General features: G+C 39.8%; 1 protein-coding gene across 3 annotated transcripts in view; it reads right to left on the reverse strand.

Moving 5' to 3' along the window:
* The window catches only part of LOC125229918 (DCN1-like protein 4), a 373938-nt gene that overhangs the window by 11533 nt on the left and 340506 nt on the right, over nt 1-21899 (reverse strand). Inside the window, exons 1-7 of one of the 3 annotated variants that reach the window (XM_048134862.1) lie at nt 16838-16980; nt 16527-16643; nt 15200-15318; nt 14048-14148; nt 12499-12627; nt 9053-9177; nt 8350-8566 (exon numbers count right to left, since the gene is read on the reverse strand). The exons of 1 other annotated variant lie outside the window; for it this stretch is intronic. In XM_048134862.1, the coding sequence (XP_047990819.1) occupies nt 8350-8566; nt 9053-9177; nt 12499-12627; nt 14048-14148; nt 15200-15306 (679 nt within the window). In that variant the 5' untranslated portion in view covers nt 15307-15318; nt 16527-16643; nt 16838-16980. Of the gene's footprint in view, nt 1-8349; nt 8567-9052; nt 9178-12498; nt 12628-14047; nt 14149-15199; nt 15319-16214; nt 16321-16526; nt 16644-16837; nt 16981-21899 lie in introns of those variants that run through there. One more of the 3 variants, XM_048134864.1, reaches the window with a different exon arrangement.

The raw sequence follows: 21899 nt of genomic DNA on the forward strand, positions 1-21899 counted from the left end.
AGAAGTTACAAGATGTAAATGTAAATCAGGTTGCAAAAACCGATGAAACTGCATAAAGAGGGTAGAGCCTTCTTTATGCAGTTCCATATGTACCCAGCTATGTCTCTGTGAAGGGAATGTATAGTATGAGTATGAGTATGAGTAATCTGTCAATTAGGACACCACAGACTAAACTATAAGTGCTAACTTTTCAGTCTTGGATACTCTATGGCAGTTCCGACTCAATTATAATAAGCTCATTATAATTGACTTTAGTTAACTATAATAATTTCAAAAATATAACTTCATACAATTTCTATACTAATTTGTGATACCTGGCAAATTTTCCTTCATCTGAAACACATTTTTTTTATCTGTCGCGTTATCGGCCAATCAGAGACGGTTATTACAAACAATTGGTTGCTAGGTAATTCGATGTTGATACAACGGTGAACGACTCTATTGACATTAATTTTAACTTGCATGAATGGTGATATTTCCGTCCATTGATGATGAAGATGATGACTCGTAGAAAAAGTATTGTATACAATAGTGATATAATTAAGCTTTTCACTCTCGTACCGTACTACACTTGGTACTCGACTGAAAAGTTTTGTATTATATCACGATTGTATAAAATACTATTATATAAATTTCTTACAGGATTCACTACAATGAATAAATAACAGGTACAGTCGGTCTTTAGATCGTGTGATCAATAATAATGAATCTTTTTCTATTTATGCATTAACACACCTCTGACACTGGCGATCAAATATATGAAAGAGGCGCGTTCCCCGCACACAGTCTAAGCTCGCGTAGGTGAACGCGTACTATCCTTTGTGAATAGGCTTTAATATCATATTTTTATATTTATAGAAAAAGCAAACCGTTTGACATTTATGGTGACTTGAATTTGCAACTCACAGATTTTTTTTTTTTAATTTCATTTAACATTAAATGGTCATTTTAGTACCAAAACTAAATTCTACGTTATTTATTTACTCAAAAACGATACTAAACATGACCTAATAGCTAAACGGGTTCTAATAGAGTTTTTTAAAATAAAGGCATTTTAAAATTACGCTCGCGGCGTACCAACGCCGCGCGGCTTAAAGGTTTTTTTTATGAAACTTAACGTTAGTAAAGGTGGGTAAAAGTTATATTATTCATAATCTATATTAAATAGGCTTTCATATCATATTTTTTATTTGTAGAAAAAGCAAACAGTTAGACATTTATGATGACTTGAATTTGTAAATCATAGATGAAAATTTCAAACTTTTCATTTTTTTTATTTTATTTACCATTCAATTATAATTTTAGTACCAAAAATGAATTCTACGTTATTGATTTACTCGAAAACGATACCAAACATGACCTATGAACTAAACGGGGTATGTTAGAATTTTTCAAAGCAAGCCGGGTGAAGCGGTACTTTGACCCTCCCCTACCGAGCCCCAGGGGGGAGGCTCTCGAAGGCTCCCGATCTTAATCGGCTTATTTTGATATAAGGAACAACTGTGCCAAGTTTCATGCTTTGGTCAAGAAAAAAAAGGTTTGGCCTCTTTTTGTCGATAAACGTCCCCACTACAGTGACTGTTTCTCATATCGTACTAAGCTGGATGACACTAGCGGCTGTACTAAACGGTCAATCTTGTCAACTTTAGCTAGGGCATTTGATCCTTTGGGGTGGATCTGCCCAGTAATATTTCAGGGTAAGGTCCTCATGCAACAACTCTGGCTGAAAAATTTGTCATGGGATGCAAACGCTCCTGATGACGTAGTTGCGGAATGGCAAGGCATTTTAAAGGATATGCCTCTCATTTCAAATCTGCGGTTGGAACGCTTTATCTTATTAGACGTCAAATCGTGTTCTCTGCATGGTTTCTCAGATGCATCAGAACTTGGGTATGGTGCAGCGGTTTATCTGAGGACTGTGGGGCACGACGGAAGGGTCAAGGTTAGTTTGATGATGGCAAAATCACGAGTCTCGCCGGTGAAATCAAAACTAACTATTCCGAAACTTGAATTAAGCGGTGCGGCGTTGCTAGTCAGACTATTGAAATACGTTGTTGCTGCAATCAGTGATGACCTGACGATAGACGGAATCTTCGGATGGTGTGACAGCACTATCGTTCTCTCGTGGTTGAAGACATCGCCACATTTGTTGCAGACTTTTGAGGGCAATCGAGTTTCTCAGATTCTAAATTGCGGTTTAAACATAGCCTGGAGACACTTACCTTCAGAAATGAACCCTGCTGATGTCGCGAGTCGCGGTTGTCGCGCGTCAGTGCTATTGGAGCATCCTTTATGGTGGGGACCTCCTTGGTTGTCAGGTGATGCGGAGACCTGGCCCAGGAATATAATGGACAAAACGGAAGATCCATTACCTGGATTGCGGAAAGTGAAGGTAAATGTTCAGGCCCTGGTCGGGATTGTTGACAAAGATAATATTTTTACGCGGTTTAGTTGTTTAAATATGCTATTGACGGTCGTAGCATATTGTTTCCGGTTTGTCAACAATGCCAGGCCTTTGTCCGAGAAACTTAGGGGGGTATTATCAGTCCCAGAGCGACGGTTCGCTTTGCAGCGGTTAATCAAATTGGTTCAGAAGGAGGAGTTTGCGGATGATATCCACTGCTTAGACCAGAATAAACAATGTTCCAAGCGGCTACGTCGGCTTTTGCCGTTTATTGCGGATGACGGTTTATTGCGCGTTGGAGGTCGTTTGGAGCATTCAAGTTTGTCTTTTCCACGGAAACATCCGGTGATTTTACCAAAATCACATGCTCTAACGGTTTTGATCGTGGATCATTTTCATGTGACCTATTGCCACGCGGGGGCAACGGTTTTGATGTCGGTATTACAGCGGCAATTTTGGATTCTTTCTGCGGGACAAGTGATTCGTACACGAATTTTCAAGTGTATGAAATGTTTTTAAAACCAAAGCCAGACCAACAGCGCCGATTATGTCAGCGCTGCCATGGGATCGAGTTAATTCAACTGGTGTGTTTCACACAGTTCAAACTGACTTTGATGGTCCATTCAGCATTAAGCAGTCTCGTTTGCGGAACGCAAAAATTCTGAAGGCGTATCTTTGCGTATTTATCTGCTCTGCATCCAAAGGGGTTCATTTGGAGTGTGTCACTGACCTTTCGACAGAAGGGTTTCTTGCGGCTTTGACACGGTTCACATCTCGACGCGGAATGCCGAGTGTGATACGTTCAGATTGCGGAACCAATTATACAGGTGCCAACAGATACTTGGATGATGTGCGGAAATATTTGGCTTCTGAGGAAGCACAACAAGGGCTTAGCGACGGCGCGGCCAAACAGTCTATAACGTGGCGGTTTAATTCGCCAGCGGCGCCACATTTTGGTGGTCTTTTTGAGGCGACCGTAAAGTCGGCTAAGACATTATTGCGGCGCGTCATAGGTGAACAGGTTTTGACGTTTGACGAATTGGTAACGGTATTTACCAGGGTGGAGGCAGTCCTTAATTGTCGTCCTCTATGCCCATTGACCCAAGATCCTAATGAATTGGAGGTTTTGACGCCTGCTCATTTACTTATTGGAAGACCTTTGCTTTCGGTTCCGGAGTACAATTTCGAGGACATTCCGAACTCACGGTTGAATCGGTTTAACTTAATACAAGCTATGTCTCAACGGTTGTGGAGAAAATGGAGTGAACAATACCTCCATTCTCTTCAAATGCGTAGAAAATGGACATCTCCAACTGATCCGCCTCAGCTGGGTGATCTTGTCCTGATAAAGGAGGAGAATTTACCTCCTCTAAAATGGAAGTTAGGAAGGATAGAAGAACTGCTACCCGGCAAAGACGGTGTTGTTAGGGTAGTACGTCTCAAAACTTCTACAGGTAGCCTCACGCGGCCTGTTGTTAAAATTTGTAGGCTTCCTTTGGACGACTAAGCGGAGTTAGCGGTACCAAATTGTTTTAATTTAGTGTTTTATTTTCTTTGTTTATTGTTGATAAAGGCTTTAGCCTTTCTCGGGCGGGGGAATGTTTAGTTTTTAATACCATAAGTAGTTTCGGAACGCATCCTAAATTGTTTACATTTATCATGTCTCGCTCTCACATCATTTTATCATATATATTTATCTCGTATGGGGAAATTACGGGCATGCGCAAAAGGCGTTATCTTTAGAACAAGATTTAAACAATATGACATGAAAGAAGAAAAAGAATATGTCAGAAGATGAAGAAAGAAAATTGACGTTCACGGCGGTGGTGAACTGCGGAAAGAAATCTTGTGAAATTACGTTACGGCGAGCGGAAAAGCCGTGGATTTCTAAACCAATAGATATAACAATAAGCGGCCAAAGGCCTACACGTCAAAGCGCGGGTGAGTGTAGGGCTTTATTTTATCTATTTTTTCTTTTAAGTTCTCTTCATTTTTGTTTTGCACCCCGAAACGGTGAAAGTCTTCCTAAGGTGCCGATTTCCGGACAGAACCAGCGCCCTTTTGTCCAAAGAACCCAAACTCACGCCAATCGGGTGGCGGGGAGGTTCTCTGGTACAGTCCGAATACTCACATTTTACCTCAGTTCTAAAGATATAGGGATCACAGGCCATCAAATTCTTATTTAAACTGAAGAGTATATTCCTTTTAATAAAATACAAGCACAAAGTTCATGAAATTTCCGAAGTGTCTAAGAAAAACAAAGAGGTAAAGTGCCAACAAAATACTTGCTCGGCACGCAGGTGACGAGTTATTTTTTATAAGCAGAATCTGTATGTGATAAAACAGACGCCACGTGTCCAAAATAAACTATTATGGGTACCGAGGATAGATAACGTTCCGGGCAACTAGAAAAATGTGCCTAGGTTCCAGAGCTCACCATCGGCCCAGGTGTGGGATGCAGTATGTAAGCGAGGTATACTACCTTCAGTACTTACAGATAAAAGCGTTAAAATCAACGTTTTTTTCTTTAAAACCAAGGTTTTGGAGAAAAAATGCCTTAAAGTTAAAAAGGATGCTTGGGAATGAGTATCATGTGTCCCAACAAGACGCACCTCCAGCACATTCGGCAAATGGTATTCTAGCGTAGTTTCAGACTAATTTGGCAGTTTTTTATCCGAAACATGAGTGGCCACCCAGGCCTCCAGGTTTAGGCGTATTAGACTACTTTGTATGGTCATACATGCTTTGAAGACAAAATTTTTATAAAATCATAAACCTAGATCATTTCAAAAAGATTATTGAGAGTATTTGGGATGAAATGTGAAGAAAACGGTGCGTGCCGCGTGTGATCCGTTTGAGAAGCGTTTGAGGCTGGTAAACAAGTTAATGCTGGAGTTATTCCAAAACATTTGTTGTGAATGTAGTAAATAAGAGTGCCATTCATAAAATATAATAATAATGTAGTAACTATTTGTTCATTTTGTTTTATTGGCTATTTGTGCTGTATTCAAACTTATTGGACACGGTGTACATATTTTGATTTTCATCCTTTAAAATGTTTCTAAGACGCAACGTTTTGCAAATTTGGTCACGTCATGCACAGTTAAACTGTGGAATGAGTTGTCGCCAGCGGTATTTCCGGACCAATGCGACCATCAAACCTTCAAGAAAAGAGCGTACATCCATCTTAAAGGCCGGCAACGCACCTCCAACACTTCTGGTGCTTCTGGTGTCCATGGGCGGCAGTGATCGCTTACCATCAGGCAGCCTATCTGCTCGTTTGCCTCCTATCCCATAAAAAAACGTTTAACATTTTTTAAGAAAAAAAAAACCGCCGCCTTTCGGGTTGTGGTGAAAGCTACTTGCGAATGTTGGATTATGTAGAAATGTGTAGGTATTTTTTAAAACTGCTTTTAATGCTTTAATTATTTGATGGCAACACAAATCAATATACGTATAACGCTAAGGTTTGAGGAGTTTCTCAATTCCTCATGAATCCGATTATAAGAAATCGAAGCTTGACAAACTTCGACTTGAAAACTCAATAATTATGCTTAACAAACATAACTAAATAAATGTCACTGTTCTGAACTTAAATGCATGCTTTTCTTACAAAAATACCAAAGTCACTATGAGTGTGCCGTTCAGATTTGAGGAGTTCGGTTCTGACCATCATCAGCAGTTCCACTGCACCAAATGTCACTGTTCTGGACGTAAGTGCATGCTGTTCTTATAAAAATACCAAAGTCACTATAAGCGTGCCGTTCAGATTTGAAGAGTTTGGTTCTGAGTGTTCTGACCATCATCAGCAGTTCCACTGCACCAAATATCACTGTTCTGGACTGGACGTAAGTGCATGATGTTCTTATAAGAATACCAAAGTCACTATAAGTGTTCCGTTCAGATTTGAGAAGATCGGTTCCGTTCTGGCCATCATCAGCAGTTCCACTGCACCAAATGTCACTGTTCCGTACCTAAATGCATGCTGTTCCTTTAAAAACACAAAAATCACCATACGTATGCCTTTCAGATTCGAGGAGTTCCCTCGATTACTCCAGGATCCCATCATCAGAACTGGGTTCTGAGAAAAAAGGGACCAATCTGTATTCATATACATTCAATATTTTTTTTTTAATCGGTCCAGTAACAACGGAGATATCGAGGAACAAACATAAAAAAATGAAAAAAATAAATAAACATACAGACGAATTGAGAACCTCGCCTCAAATCTCTCAGATTTGAGGCGACGGTTAAAAAGTGACACATCATGAGCAGTTCCAATGCACCAAATGTCACTGTTCTGGACGTAAGTGCATGCTGTTCTTATAAAAATATGAAAGTCACTATAACTGTGATAATTTCCGAAAATATTAATATTATCAAAAAACGATCTTAGTAAACCCTTATTCATTTTTAAATACCTATCCAAAAATATATCACACGTTGAGGTTGGAATGAAAAAAAAAATCAGCCCCCACTTTACATGTAGGGGGGGGGGTACATTTTTTTCCATTTTTTATTTTTGCACTTTGTTGACGTGATTGATATACATATTGTTACTAAATTTCAGCTTTCTAGTGCTTACGATTACTGAGATTATCCGCGGACGGACGGACGGACGGACGGACGGACGGACGGATGGACAGACAGACATGGCGAAACTATAAGAGTTCCTAGTTGACTACGGAACCCTAAAAAACAGAAATCACTATTAAACTATTCTCTAATTTCAAGTTCCTAACTAAAATTTTCCTAATAAAAAAAAAACAAATTGATCCCGCTACAAACTTTCACCCCCTTTTTCCCTCTACTAGGGGTGTAAATTTTCATAATCGATTCTTATCTCTTCGAAATTTTGTTAATGCAATCTATACAAATTTCGACTTTCTAGCTTTCGTAGTTTCGGCTCAGCGGTGTTGGTTGTTGAATCAATCAATTAGGAAACCTGAATTTATATATATACATGTAGACTAATACTATACTTTTACTACATTCATATACCTTATTTACTACTACCATACCGTGAATATGAAATTAAATAAAGAGTCCCCATATAAAATTGAAAATTATGTTATTGGCAATTTAATTCAAAACTATCAAGATTATTCGTGTCTGCGTTGAAACGCGCGTTGAGTTGCCGGTGCTCGCGTACCGAGCGCCAACGCCATCTATCGATGGCCGTTTCGTGAAATTGATGAGCGCTCTAAGGAGTAAGGGGTCTTAAGAATTCACCAGTAACAATGTGCTAATCCATACTGAATCATTTTTCCCTTTAATATAAAATCTTGAAGACCATGATGCTGATGATGACGAAGGTGGACGATAAAAAAGCAGTCATCGTAGTCTATGGATGCAGCTAGTAGCCAGTATTATACAGCCGACGCTCCCTTCCTCTCTAGGAAGTCGTTGAGCGCGGGGCGGAGCGAGGCCGTATAGTGACGAGAGGCTAGTAACATGTAACACCACTTTGACTAGATTGTTTAGATGGAGAGTGACTCACAAGCGCCGTCGGCGTCGTAATGCTGCAACTGGTTGTCCACAGTGCGGCTGAACTCCAGGATGTTGCACCACTGGTCGCGGTTCACGACCCTGTAGCACAGTATACAACCAGTAATAACTCTTCTAACAAATTTTGCGCCGCGCGGTTTGTCCTTGAGTAGCGCTCGCACGCAGAGAAGTGCAGCGAGTATATGCGGAACTCGAGGATGCCGGTCGCGTCAGTACTAGTCAGTACGGGCCACGCTGCCGTGTAGAGAGCCAAATACCGATCGCGTCGCCGCTGCCTGAGATTAACTACTGAATCGTCCTTACACTGTGGCGGCTGTGGCGGCGCGCGGCGCCCTCCCACTTCAGGAAGTCGTTTAGCGCGAAGCGGAGCGAGGCCGTATAGTGACGAGAGGCTAATAACACCACGTTGACTAGATTGTTCAGATGGAGTAACTCACATGCGCCGTCGGCGTCGTAATGCTGTAGCTGGTTGTCTACAGTGCGGCTGAACTCCAGTATGTTGCACCACTGGTCGCGGTTCACGACCCTGTAGCGGCGCGCGGCGCCCTCTCGCTGTAGGAAGTCGTTGAGCGCGGGGCGGAGCGCCCAGCGTGGGAGGAGCACGCCTAGGAGCGCTCGCGCGGTTGCGGTGTCTAGTGAACGTTGCTCTTTATCCTAAAAAAAAATGCGCGAATCAGGCTTTATGCTACAATATTTAGCCTCGCTTTGGACACAAAACTTTAGTTAGTTGTCTCTTTATAGTGATAGAAGTCAGTTACTGAACTTGAAAACACAAGTGTCATTCTTTGAAATAGTTTAAATTGTGAAAAAATTGTGAAATAGTTTAAATTGTGAAAGCGATTTATCTGTGGCTACAAAAAGTCTACAAAACAAAGTTCAGGACATTATCAGTAACAAAAAAAATCGCCATAGTGGAAGACAAACGAAAATATGTCAAATATTGATTTATACTGTGTGAAACTGGAAATTTCTGAATATATTTTGACTCGGTTAAAGTTGATTGACCCGAAAAACAGATTTATATTTATTAAAAAAAAATACAATGTGTGTTTGTAATGTTTATAAGCATTAGACTTTGTTTTAATAAAAATACAATTTCACAAGAAAAAAAATACAAAATAAATTCCAAACAACACTTACCCTAGCAAAATCATAAGAATATCTGTATACAGCCTTAAATATGTAGGGGTCGTTGAGTAAGCTCTTGAGGTAGTCGAGTTTCATTTGAAGTTTATGGACGCTGTCACACTGCAGCTCCGTTAAGCCTAAAAATAAAAGAATGATTTATTTTGGATCTTGTTTGTTGCTTTCCATGACGCTCTAATTGTAATAAGAAAAGTTTCATCGGGAAATACTAAATTATTTTCATTTTATTGCCCATTTAATTAGCTGGCATATGAACCCTATCTTGGCCTTCAAGACTAGAACACGCCACTTTGGTGGGTCTAGAGCTATATCATAGATAGAGGTGTGCGCCGACCGGCATTGCTTAGCGATCGGAACAATGCGTAATCCGTAGGTGCCAAGTCCGGAGAGTACGGTGGATGAGGTATCACTTTCCAACCTAGCTCCAATAGCTTTAGCCGAGTCACTTTTGCAATGTGTGGGCGATAGAGGTGTGCGCCGACCGGCGTGGCGTACGCCGCCGGTCATTTTTGCCACGCCGACGCCGCCGATCATTTCACCGGCGTGAAATCGGCGTGAGAATTGAGCGGAATTTAATTCCCAAGTTTTGTTTTGTTTTTCTGTGTTATTTAAACTGTAGACGTGTGCGCCGATTACAAAATGATCGGCAGTGGCGTTTTTTAAAAATCGGCGGCGGCGGCGTGTTTTGGCGTAAATTTGTCGTGACCTTGAATTTCATGTTTCTAATACATAAAAATATTTTTTGAAAATTTGATCAATATAGGTGTACTACTACGGTGTACGTATACTTTTATATAAACTGTAAGTTAAATAACACATGTAAATGAACACGTGATAGGAAAAAACACTGATTACTGTAATAATTATCCGTTGATGGCAATTTTTTTTTTATTAATGTTGGCTTCCATTGAAGGATTTATTTGCTAAATGGCCTTGAATCTGCAAGGCACTCTTTCTTTATGAAGGCCTTAGGAAGCTGATAAAGAGGCCTTGGCATCGAAAGAGCACACATCTTCAGCACAACCACAGGGATTCCATCGCGCCCGGTCAATTTATGAGTGTCGAGAAAAAAAAGAGCTTTACACATAGAACTATGGCTCTGGAAACGGAGGCCCGGAGCTCTCGTCATATAAATTTGAGTTGGATTAAACAAATTAATCCAAGTTATCCAGAAAATCGGTTTTGTTTTTAAGCAGTTTGTGTCGTGCAGCACTGATTAATTTTCCATGTAAGCGCTGTAACCAAATGGTATTATATGATAGGCCAAAGTAGCAACTGAATGGTTACCGTACTACCGCTGCCAGGCCGGGGAAGACCAAAAAAAGGGATAAAAGGACACCTCGAAGCATTATTATAATGACAGGCGGGAGTGGACAGCAAACTGTAATGAGTGGGGGTAGGAAGTTCAGGCTTTTACCCAGCAGTGGGACACATATTAGGCTACATAAAAAAAAACAAGATACGGTCAAATGAAGGTTGGCACTTGCTGATGATTGTAACCACACAGAAATATCATGACAAGCTTCAATTCGTGCAGAACCAAATCAGCAACGAAATTAAGCCAACTTAGGTAGTACCTATACCTCTATGAGTAGGACGTAAAAAACAATCGCATCCTATTCAAAACTGCTAATTTATAGTTCTACACACAGCGGCTATAAGCAGTTTGCCGACGCGATGGGCACATGGGTATTTTTCGAGGAGCCTGAAATCTTGAATGGATTACATAGTAGTCGTCCAGATGGATAGAAGATCCAACAGGAAAAGATCTTGGCTCTGGTATTCTCGTAAGCGCTGTAACCAAATGTGTCAAGCCGTATGCCAGAGCAAAGTCGTACATCGATCTCCCCTCATGCTCAGTTTTTTGCATGCCATTAAGAACTTCATACCAAAGTCCCTCATCTTTCTTACTGCTGAATAACAAATATTTTATTCATAGTAAACTTTATTGGGGAATTGTAGAAAATATTGCATAAAAAGTCCAAAAATGTATCCAAATACTAAGTTTGAGCAGTTTAGTAACCACCAAGGTCACGCCGGTTTCACGCCGTTTAATGATGGGAGGCGGCGGCTTGGCAAAAATGCCTGGCGGCAGCGGCGCGCCGGCGCGTCGCACATGTCTTTCAAACAAGCCATATACACATTCATTCACGCCGAATACCAAACAGCGCTCTGTAGCCCGTAATCCATACTAATATTATAAATGGGAAAGTGTGTGTCTGTTTGTTTGTCCGTCTTTCACGGCAAAACGGAGCGACGAATTGACGTGAATTATTAGGTGGAGATAGTTGAAGGGATGGAGAGTGACATAGGCTACTTTTTTCTCTTTCTAATGCGAGCGAAGCCGCGGGAAAAAGCTAGTGGTAAATAAAATTGACACCAACGTCATTAACCCAACAAACTAACTTTTGTAAGACATCACCATGCGAGTACATATGAAATTAGTGACCGAGTCAAAAACATCATTAGAACATGAAATTGTCTCACAGGAATCACAGGATCCATGATAAAAAGTTTATTTATGTACTTCGTACGTCGCAAATTATAAAGTAACCGTTTTTTATTTTATTTTACTTGTTTTTAATTATGACGCCGATCACGCCGATTACGCCGACGCCGCCGGCCATTTTTGACCCGGACGCCGCCGCCGACGATTTAGCCATCGGCGCACACCTCTAGTGGGCGAGCGACCAGACTTAGGTTGATCTGATAATGAAAAGTCGCCACTACGAAACCGCTGGAACCATCGTTTCGCCGTGGCCTCAGACACAACTTCAGGAGCAACACGCTGACATATATTACGCACTGCTTCGGCGGCTGAATGGCCAGACTGAAATTCATATAGTAAGCAATGCACTTTTAATTCGTCCATTTTCTTCCTTATATTAGCTCGGCGACAGCTAGTGAATGACTGACGAGAAACTGTGCGACTCGCCCTTTATATACTTTCGACCATAGAAGATTCTAGAACTCTCTCAAAAATTTTATGTGGAATTCAATCGATCGCTCATTACTTTCTTACCAACCCAATATAATAGAGTTATATTAATATTGACGAGGATGATATGCCATATGTTTGAGTGCATCCTATTGAGCATGTGTTGTTTTTTTGTCAAAATGTGCGTGTGTATTGACACGTATTTTTGGCATGTGTTATTTCCTCACCCCCCGCGAAATTCGGCAGACTTTTTTGTAAGCAAATGTAACATGAAGGCGCCTCCAGTTTATTTTTCCTCCGAGTCTACATCCATTCTATCTATCTATCCATAATGTGAAAACGCACTTAGGGTCGGCTCACACCGGAACGGCAGCGGCCGGCAGCGGCGAGCAGCGGCCGGCCGACCGCTGCCGAGGTAAAAGGCCGATGCCAGTGGCCGATGGTAAAAGTTACTCAGAATATGTATTATTGTATTTATTGTGCTTGTGAATAGTGAATATACCTTTAAGCCACTCCTCTTGCGTGAAGTAGCCCATTTGTTTGGCACCCATCTTGTAGGCGATGACCAGCATTACAACATTCTCTGGATCCACACTTATGTCTTCGCAGAATTTCTCCATTCCTTCGGGGCCTGCACACGAGATAAGTAGATCAATTAGTGGCTTATTTACACCCATTGGCGAGGAAATCGCAACACGAAAATGGAGATAGATTGGACACACTCTTAGGAGAGGGGAAAGAACAAACGCGAGCATTGCTCTCGACTGGAAACCGCAGAATGCAAGCCGTGGTCCCGGGCGCCCTGTCCACTCATGGAAGCAGTCCGTCGAAAATGAGCTACGAGCGGCTGGTTTGAGCTGGAGCGAGGCCACGAGGGTCGCTGAAGATAGGAAGGCGTGGCGCGAGCTTGTGAAGGCCCTTTGCACCTCTGGGGTGCCTTAGGACTACAACAACAACACAACATTTACAATTAGCTTTTGCCCGCGGCTCCGGGGAAATGCTCCATACAAATTTCCACCCCCCATTTTAGGGAAGTGGGGGGTTAGTAAGTAACAAAATGTAGCCTATGTCACTTTCAATCCCTTCAACTATATCCACTTAAAAAATCACGTCAATTTGTCGCTCCGTTTTGCCGTGAAAGACGGACAAAAAACAGACACACACACTTTCCCCTTTATAATATTAGTATGGACACCATTATTATTAGGCCTGGTACATCTTTACTAATGATTTAAGTAGTATTATTGATTGAGTGACAAGCGGCTATTGGCTACATAATCTAAACTACACTGTACCAATCAATGAAATAATTAGGCAAACTTGTTACATTTCTGATTAGCATTCTATTGGATTGGTACTGCTTTAAACCCTTTTACTCTTATGGTGCACCCACACTGCCATCGCGCTGTCCTTGTCACACCGTATTATATAACATTTATAATGGCCCAGTGTGGGAGCACCATTAAATAGTTTCCTTAACATATATGTCAACCAAAAACAATCTGCTCAAGAAAAGACAGATTTCAAAAAACTTTGATCAACTTGGTCAGAGGCATCATTGAATTTTTTAACAAAAGTTATTTTCTCAATCTTACAACTCCAAGCTGTTATAATAGTGATTATTTGTTGTTTGAATAACTATCGTAAAAAGTTGTAAGTAAGGTACTAATGTATGAAATACTAGCTTTTGCCCGCGGCTTCGCTCGCGTTAGAAAGAGACAAAAAGTAGCCTATGTCACTCTCCATCCCTTCAACTACCTCCACTTAAAAAATCACGACAATTCGTCGCTCCGTTTTACCGTGAAGGACGGACAAACAAACAGACACACACACTTTCCCATTTATAATATTAGTATGGATTGTCTTCGGTTACCGCGATAGTTACTCAAGAATTACAATGTAATTACAATGTAATTTTTCCTCAGTCACCCGTTGACCACGAATGCTGTAAAGTGTTTGAAACGTCGCGATGAATTGTAAATTCATTATACGCGATATAATCCGTTTCCATAGTTTTAATTCATTACTAATGTATGAGTAAAAGAGCTCACCTAATACATCTGGCTCTGAGACTGTGGTGTACTCTTTGAACCATGCTAAACATTTCTTTGCACTAAAGCTGGAGTCCTCTGCCTTGGAATGTCGTCGTGAACTGAAACAAATATACAAAATGTACTGTTTTATTTTATACATTATCTTAAGAGTTTTGAATGATTCACGGTTATTTTCATGCAACTGCGTCGAAATATCGGGAGCTCGACAAAAATCAAAAAGGTAATCACGGTCTATATCCCGGTCAATATAAGTTTTACACATATCTTTTTTTTTATATACCACGTCGGTGGCAAACAAGTATACGGCCCGCCTGATGGAAAGCGGTCACCGTAACCTATGGACGCCTGCAACTCAAGGGGTGTCACGTGCGCGTTGCCGACCCATTAGAAACTTGTACACTCCTCTTGCGGTGCAGGAGAATAGGAAATAAAAAGTTACACACACTACTAGGTGTCTCAATATTTAATTTTACTAATCTGACTAGCTTTTTCCCGCGGCTTCGCTCGCGTACGTAATCTTGTTTTCCCATACAAACTTTGGACCCTCATTTCACCCCTTAGAGGAGAATTTTGAAAAATCCTTTCTTAGTGCTCTTTTACACCTTATAAGGAACCTACGTGCCAAATTTGGGATCTCTAGGACCAGCGGTTTCGGCTGTGCCTTGATATAATATATCAGTCAGTGAGTCATTCATTCATTCAGCCAGTTTCTTCTTTTATATATTTAGATATGTTTACTTACTTTTGGCCATAGTTTACTTGTCTTGTTTGTAAGCGGTTTCTTCTATCTCCTTCTAATCTAGCAGCTAGATCGTATAATATTGTTATTGCGCTCCATGAAGCACAGAAATCAAATCAAATTCCTTGCTCTTGCAAGACTCAGACTTACCTAAAGGCTACAGAACAGATGCTACAAGCATATTTATTTTGAAATAATGGTTTAGAGTCAACATACGGAAAAAAATACTGGTATCCGATCCCTGGGCCTCTTCTCTAAAAAAAAAAACTTGGCCAAGGCCTCCTCTAGCTCTATCTTGGGCCACTCTCCTCCACTTCAGGCCCACTGTGAGATTGAGTTTGTCCTCCCATCTTGTTTGAGGTTTCTTCTGGCCCTGTGTGTAACCTCTAGTGTACCAATTGGATACATACCTGGTGTTCCTGGAGCGTTTGTGTTGCTGGGCGTCGATCGCGGTGGCCCCGGGCACGCCCACGTCACCCGTCACCGCGCCGCGCGTCCGCTTGCTGCAGCGCGGCATCACTCTACCACCCTGTCACAAATTATTAATAAGTTACCTACTAGCGTAACAGATCCTTCACTTGCCCGCAAAACGACAAATACCTACGCTTTATTTAACTAATACTAATGAGTTACTATGTACTCAGAAGAATAATAGGTACGTAACTATACAGGCGGGCGCGTGGTGCCACTCGGCCACTTGTTCATTCGAATGAAGGCTAGCGTGTAGGTACTTAACGCGCGACCTCGAACGAGTGACGTAGGCCTGACCCTGTGTACAACATTTTTATCAACCCTACAGTCATTATGAATAGAAGATGGGGTAGTCGATCCACCAAATTGCTGGGTTAGTAAGCAACCTTTGAAATAGTGTGTGACATTGCCAGCACTGTAGTAAAAATGCATTTTTAGTGTAAATCTGGCCTGCCTCTAAAATTCCTTCTAATTTTGGTCTATCATGACACCACTTACATACATCAGGGGTCAGAAATCAGTTTTTACTCCTTGAAAAGTATGGATATTTTAATGGGGTAATCTGACAAGTTGTTGTTACTTCAATAGATGAATCAGTCCTACACACAAACCATAAAATTATTCAAAACATTAGTCTGTTTCATACCAACTCAGAACCCTGTCATATATTACCTATGGCCTGATTTAGCTCACTTGGTTATGAAAAAAATCTTAATGAGTAGTCATTTCGCAAATAATTGTTGAAAAATCATTTATAAGTATAATAGTCAGTTTAAAAACACCATTAATCTTATCATGAGGCCAATGAAACTTAAGCTATTTCATACATTCCAACAATTGCAGGTACAATACAGGTATTTAACAATATACCTTTGTTATATTTATTAATAACTAACATCTTATAAGGAAATATGTGAACAGACAAGGAATATAAAAAGTGTTATAACAAGATACCTCCTGTACCGACGCTTCTCAAAACATGAACATTATTGTATCTGTCAGGCATTCAGCTGATACTCATTCTGAATTTATAGGTTATATTTGAATATGAGGTGGTCTCATTTGCTAAAACTAGCGACGAAACCTACTTTTCAACAATAATTCATGCCGACATCAACAATTTTCAACCTTGTTTACATTCTAAATACCTTCACAGCAAAATGTAAAACGTATATAGGTACAAGAATTTGTCCATCTTAAAACAACATTATAATTAAACTGGCCTATTTACACTTAGATGTTAGAATAACATATAAAATAACTTACTATTGGTGGCAGATTTGATATGAAATTTGAAAACTTAAAAGGGTTTTCGTCTCCTATTTTGCGAATTTTGCGTGCACAGCTTGACGAAAAATGTCTTCTTGACAGGTCGATAATAACCTGAAATAAAAAATCAATGTGGAGAAAAAAAGGAGGACAACGATCTCGATGAGCACGTCTTCTAACTAGGTAATGAGATTACATTAGAAGAAAGTACAGGTACATCACGAAAATTGAAATTTACACTGTCAGGTGATACGATTCTGAGAAAAACAACTATGATGGTTTTCTACATAGACACCACTCACTCTCACCTCTGAGCTATTATGTGAAAACCAGTGTGAAAGCAAAAGGTACTTTTAATTTACTTTTTTACTATTAAACAAATCGATAAGTTATTTAAAATAAGTGTTTAATTCTAAAATCAAACAGCAGACACAGCGGAAGAAAAACTCAAACGGTGGCTATAAACGAACGTTTTGTTATTGCTTTAGGGCCTTTAGGCACAATGCAAAAGTGCGTTTTGTTCAACTGACAAACGTTTAAAAATGTAAATGACTCTTTGGTTTTTAGTTATGTGTAAATTGTAAAATTAATATTTAAATTGATTGTTTTGTTTTTGATTTAACAAATCCCTCATTTAATTTAAATACGATTGGCCACAACCACAACACCATTATCGAACGTAAGCGAAATAAGTGATTTACACCTCAGCGCCATCTAGCGAATTAGTTTATTTTTTAACGGTTTCTTTCTGTTTGGACTTGGTTTGGACATAGTTTGGACATTTGGTTGTGGGACGTGGGTGGACGTGGGTTCTGCGCTGGTTGTGGTTTGAATGGTTTTGCGGTTACTGAATGATTTTTGCGACAAATAAATTGCAAAGAACGTAATTTTGATTTTTTGACGTGATACGTCTAATAACTCGTTACTACGGGCAGCATGCACGAAAAAGATGACGTCATTGTCCCGTTTCACAATATAGCGAAAGCGCCATCTATTGGCGCGCGTAGGAACTAAGCGGCTGATCGATGCGCTCGGTATGGTTGTAGCGTGTAGCCTGAGTAAAGCACCACAGCTGCGACAGATGGCGCGCCCGTGTTTATTATTTTTGAGTGTTTGTAATTTAAAAACATGAAAGATTGCATTAAAATAAGCATCTTTTATAGAATGAAGTTGTTTGAAAAACCTACTTATTTAGGAGTTAGAGCAGTACGAAGTTGCGAATTTTCCCATAGTATTTACTAAGGCGCCAGAGACTTAATAAATTTACGATGATTTTTTTTACCAATATAACCTATGTTAATATTGATCATAGAGGAATAAGTAAGGGTAGAGTTGTAACTCCATACATCAGTAAATGCGAGTTATTTGTAGTGACATCTATCGTCATTCACTCGTCAATCACGCGCCAACTAGCGTAAATTATCAGTACAACTCTAGAAACCAGACGGAAACTGCTGCATATTATGCATTCACCATAGAGTAGATGACGCATCCGTGCTTGAGAGAATGGGGCTGCAAGTGCCAAGAGCGAATGTGGTGGTTGGCATGCCGGGCGCGGTGCCGGCGCGGCGGCGGCGGCGCCTGTTCGCGGCGGCCGGCGCACCGCTCGAGCCCGAGCTGCTCTTAACCGCATCATGTTGGAGACAGACGATATTGACATATTTGCTGATAGTGTTGGTGTGTTTTACAGAAAACTCTTAAGGTTCATAGACTCTACACTCCTTAGGTGATTAATGTAATAACCATAGTTTAACTTTTAAGTGTGTTTGCTTTTATTTATGTCAATTTAACATGTACATAATTATATTACCACATAAGTGCTTTGGTGAAATACTGTTAACTTTTGTGTATTTTTAATAAATAAATAAATAAAAAAACGTGAAAAAAGTCTCAGAATCGGGCCCCTTTTGCTATACTCTGACCGCCCCTGTCTATACTACTGTAATGTTTGACGTTATCACGTTAAACTACCGTCCGTAAACCGACTTTACAGACAACCAATTTTTTTAGTCACTGCAAACTTAGTCACTCATTTTAACATTTTCTAATGTATCCCTTGAGCGTCCGTATCAGTTTGAATAGTTTCGTTTTACAATTATTTAGATAGTCTTATAGTTTCGCCATGTCTGTCTGTCCGTCCGTCCGTCCGTCCGTCCGTCCGTCCATCCGTCCGCGGATAATCTCAGTAACCGTTAGCACTAGAAAGCTGAAATTTGGTACCAATATGTATATTATATTAATCACGCCGACAAAGTGCAAAAATAAAAAGTGGAAAAAAATGTTTTATTAGGGTACCCCCCCTACACGTAAAGTGGGGAGTGATTTTTTTTTTCATTGCAATCCTAACGTGTGATATATTGTTGGATAGGTATTTAAAAATGAATAAGGGTTTACTCAAATCGTTTTTTGATAATATTAATATTTTCGGAAATAATCGCTCCTAAAGGAAAAAAAAGTGTCCCCCCCCCTCTAACTTTTGAACCATATGTTTAAAAAATATGAAAAAAATCACAAAAGTAGAACTTTATAAATACTTTCTAGGATGAAATATGACTTTTCTCTAAAATTATTTAACTTTATCATACTATTTTTTTTTCATTTTGGTTAACAATTAATTAAAAAACCGGCCAAGAGCGTGTCGGGCCACGCTCAGTGTAGGGTTCCGTAGTTTTCCGTATTTTTCTCAAAAACTACTGAACCTATCAAGTTCAAAATAATTTTCCTAGAAAGTATTTATAAAGTTCTACTTTTGTGATTTTTTTCATATTTTTTAAACGTATGGTTCAAAAGTTAGAGGGGGGGGACGCACTTTTTTTCCTTTAGGAGCGATTATTTCCGAAACTATTAATATTATCAAAAAACGATCTTAGTAAACCCTGATTCATTTTTAAATACCTATCCAACAATATATCACACGTTGGGGTTGGAATGAAAAAAAAAATCAGCCCCCAGTTTACATGTAGGGGGGGACCCTAATAAAACATTTTTTTCCATTTTTAACCCCCGACGCAAAAACGACGGGGTGTTATAAGTTTGACGTGTCTGTCTGTCTGTCTGTCTGTCTGTCTGTCTGTCTGTCTGTCTGTCTGTCTGTCTGTCTGTCTGTCTGTCTGTCTGTTTGTCTGTGTGTGTGTCTGTCTGTGGCATCGTAGCTCTCGAACGGATGAACCGATTTTGATTTAGTTTTTTTTGTTTGAAAGCTGAATTAGTCGGGAGTGTTCTTAGCCATGTTTGATGGTAATCGGTCCACTATGTCGGAGGTTATTCAAAATTTTAATTAGTTTTTTTTTTAATAAAAAAAAATTACAATGGTATGTGGCTGATTCTTAGCGGCCCGAAATGTATTACAAAAACACCTAAATACTATTTTTTTCAGCCTTCTAGCTCAAAAAATAAAGATTTTACACCCGGGTTAGATTTTTTGAAAAAAAAAATTATCCAAATCGGTCCAAAAAATGTCTATATATACGAAAATATAAAATTCGTGTGGCACTATTGTGCCACCGAAAGCCCAAATCTGAAGTCCATTTTGGTCTATCTCTTATCGTTTCCGAGATATAACGTCTTGAAAGTACGAAATGTACTAAACTTCTACTATTTGTTTGTGAAATCGTTGCTATCACATTCCATCAGGCGCTCATGACTAAATTGTATGGAAGAGTCGAAATCCGACTCGCACTTGACCAATTATCGTAGAAAGTTGTGTTTCGACGTAAAACGATGAGGTGTTATAAGTTTGACGTGTCTATCTGTCTCTGTGTGTGTGTGTGTGTGTGTGTGTGTGTGTGTGTGTGTGTGTGTGTATGTGTGTGTCTGTCTGTGGCATCGCATCGTGTCGTAGCTCCTGAACGGATCTACCGATTTTGATTTATTTTTTTGTTTATAAAAGGTGAATTAGTCGAGTGTTTTTTATTTATATTAGCTGTAGGTGAGGGCCTTTCTTCCCGTGGGAGAAGGCGACTGTGGGATGTGGGTTAAATTGTGGCGTAGGCAAGAGGCTGGCAACCTGTCACTGCAATGTCACAGTTTCGTTTTCTTTCAACCCCTTATTTGCCAACAGTGGCACTGAAACCTGAGTAGTTTCATGTGCTCTGCCTACCCCTTCATGGGACACAGGCGTGATTGTATCATATGTAGCTGTAGGTGATGGCCGCTGGTCCAAGATGGTCGCCGCCACAAAAAAAAAAATATTTATTATGGATTACAGAGGCAAGCCTGATCGCGCGATAAATGATAAAACCAGCAGGGTTAGCACATGATTGCCGCGAGAGTATGTCACCGCGAGATAGACTACCGGTTCTTATGTCATTAATACAATTACGACAAAGACGTGTCGTCTGTATTTTATTTTTTATGTTTGTTCCTCGATATCTCCGTCGCTACTGGACCGATTTTGAATTTTTTTTTTGATAGTATATGAATACAGATTGGTCCCATTTTTCTCAGAACCCAGTTCTGATGATGGGATCCTGGAGAAATCGAGAGAACTCCTCAAATCTGAAAGGCATACATATGGTGATTTTTGTGTTTTTAAAGGAATGGCATGCATTTACTTACGGAACAGTGACATTTGGTGCAGTGGAACTGCTGATGATGGTCAGAACGGAACTCCTCAAATCTGAACGGCACGCTTATAGTGACTTTGGTATTTTTATAAGATCAGCATGCCCTTACGTCCAGAACAGTGACATTTGGTGCACTGGAACTTCTGATGATGGTCAGAACGGAACTCCTCAAATTTGAACGGCACGCTTATAGTGACTTTGGTATTTTTATAAGAACAGCATGCACTTACGTCCAGAACAGTGACATTTGGTGCAGTGGAACTCCTGATGTTGGTCAGAACGGAACTCCTCAGATCTGAACGGCACGCTTATAGTGACTTTAGTATTTTTATAAAAACAGCATGCACTTACCTCTAGAACATCTTGAACGTAAAAATGTAGGTAAGTAGGTACTTAACATACAATTCGGTACTTGAATTCCAAAACACAAGAAATATGACAAAAGAAAGAGCCCCCTACAAAAAGAAAGAAATAAAAACCTTAAATTATAAATTTAAAAAACCCCCGACACAAAAAAAGGTGAATTAAATTAAAAATTAAATAAAAAAGGGTGAAAAAAACTAAAAGTGCGAGCTTTCAAAAAGTAATAAAATAACTAAATAAGTAGCTCTAGGAATACCTACCTTCCTTCTTACGAAATACCTACCTTCTTCTTCTTAGGAATATCTACCTACCTTCTACCTTCTTACGAAATACGTAAGATGAAAACCTAGCTACGAAATTCTTGAACGTAAAAATTTTGGTACTTAAACATAAAATTACTTGAATTCTTAAACACAAGAAATATGACAAAATAAATTATTAA

The sequence above is a fragment of the Leguminivora glycinivorella genome, chromosome 9 (assembly GCF_023078275.1).
Source record: "Leguminivora glycinivorella isolate SPB_JAAS2020 chromosome 9, LegGlyc_1.1, whole genome shotgun sequence".
NCBI classification, from domain to species: domain Eukaryota; kingdom Metazoa; phylum Arthropoda; class Insecta; order Lepidoptera; family Tortricidae; genus Leguminivora; species Leguminivora glycinivorella.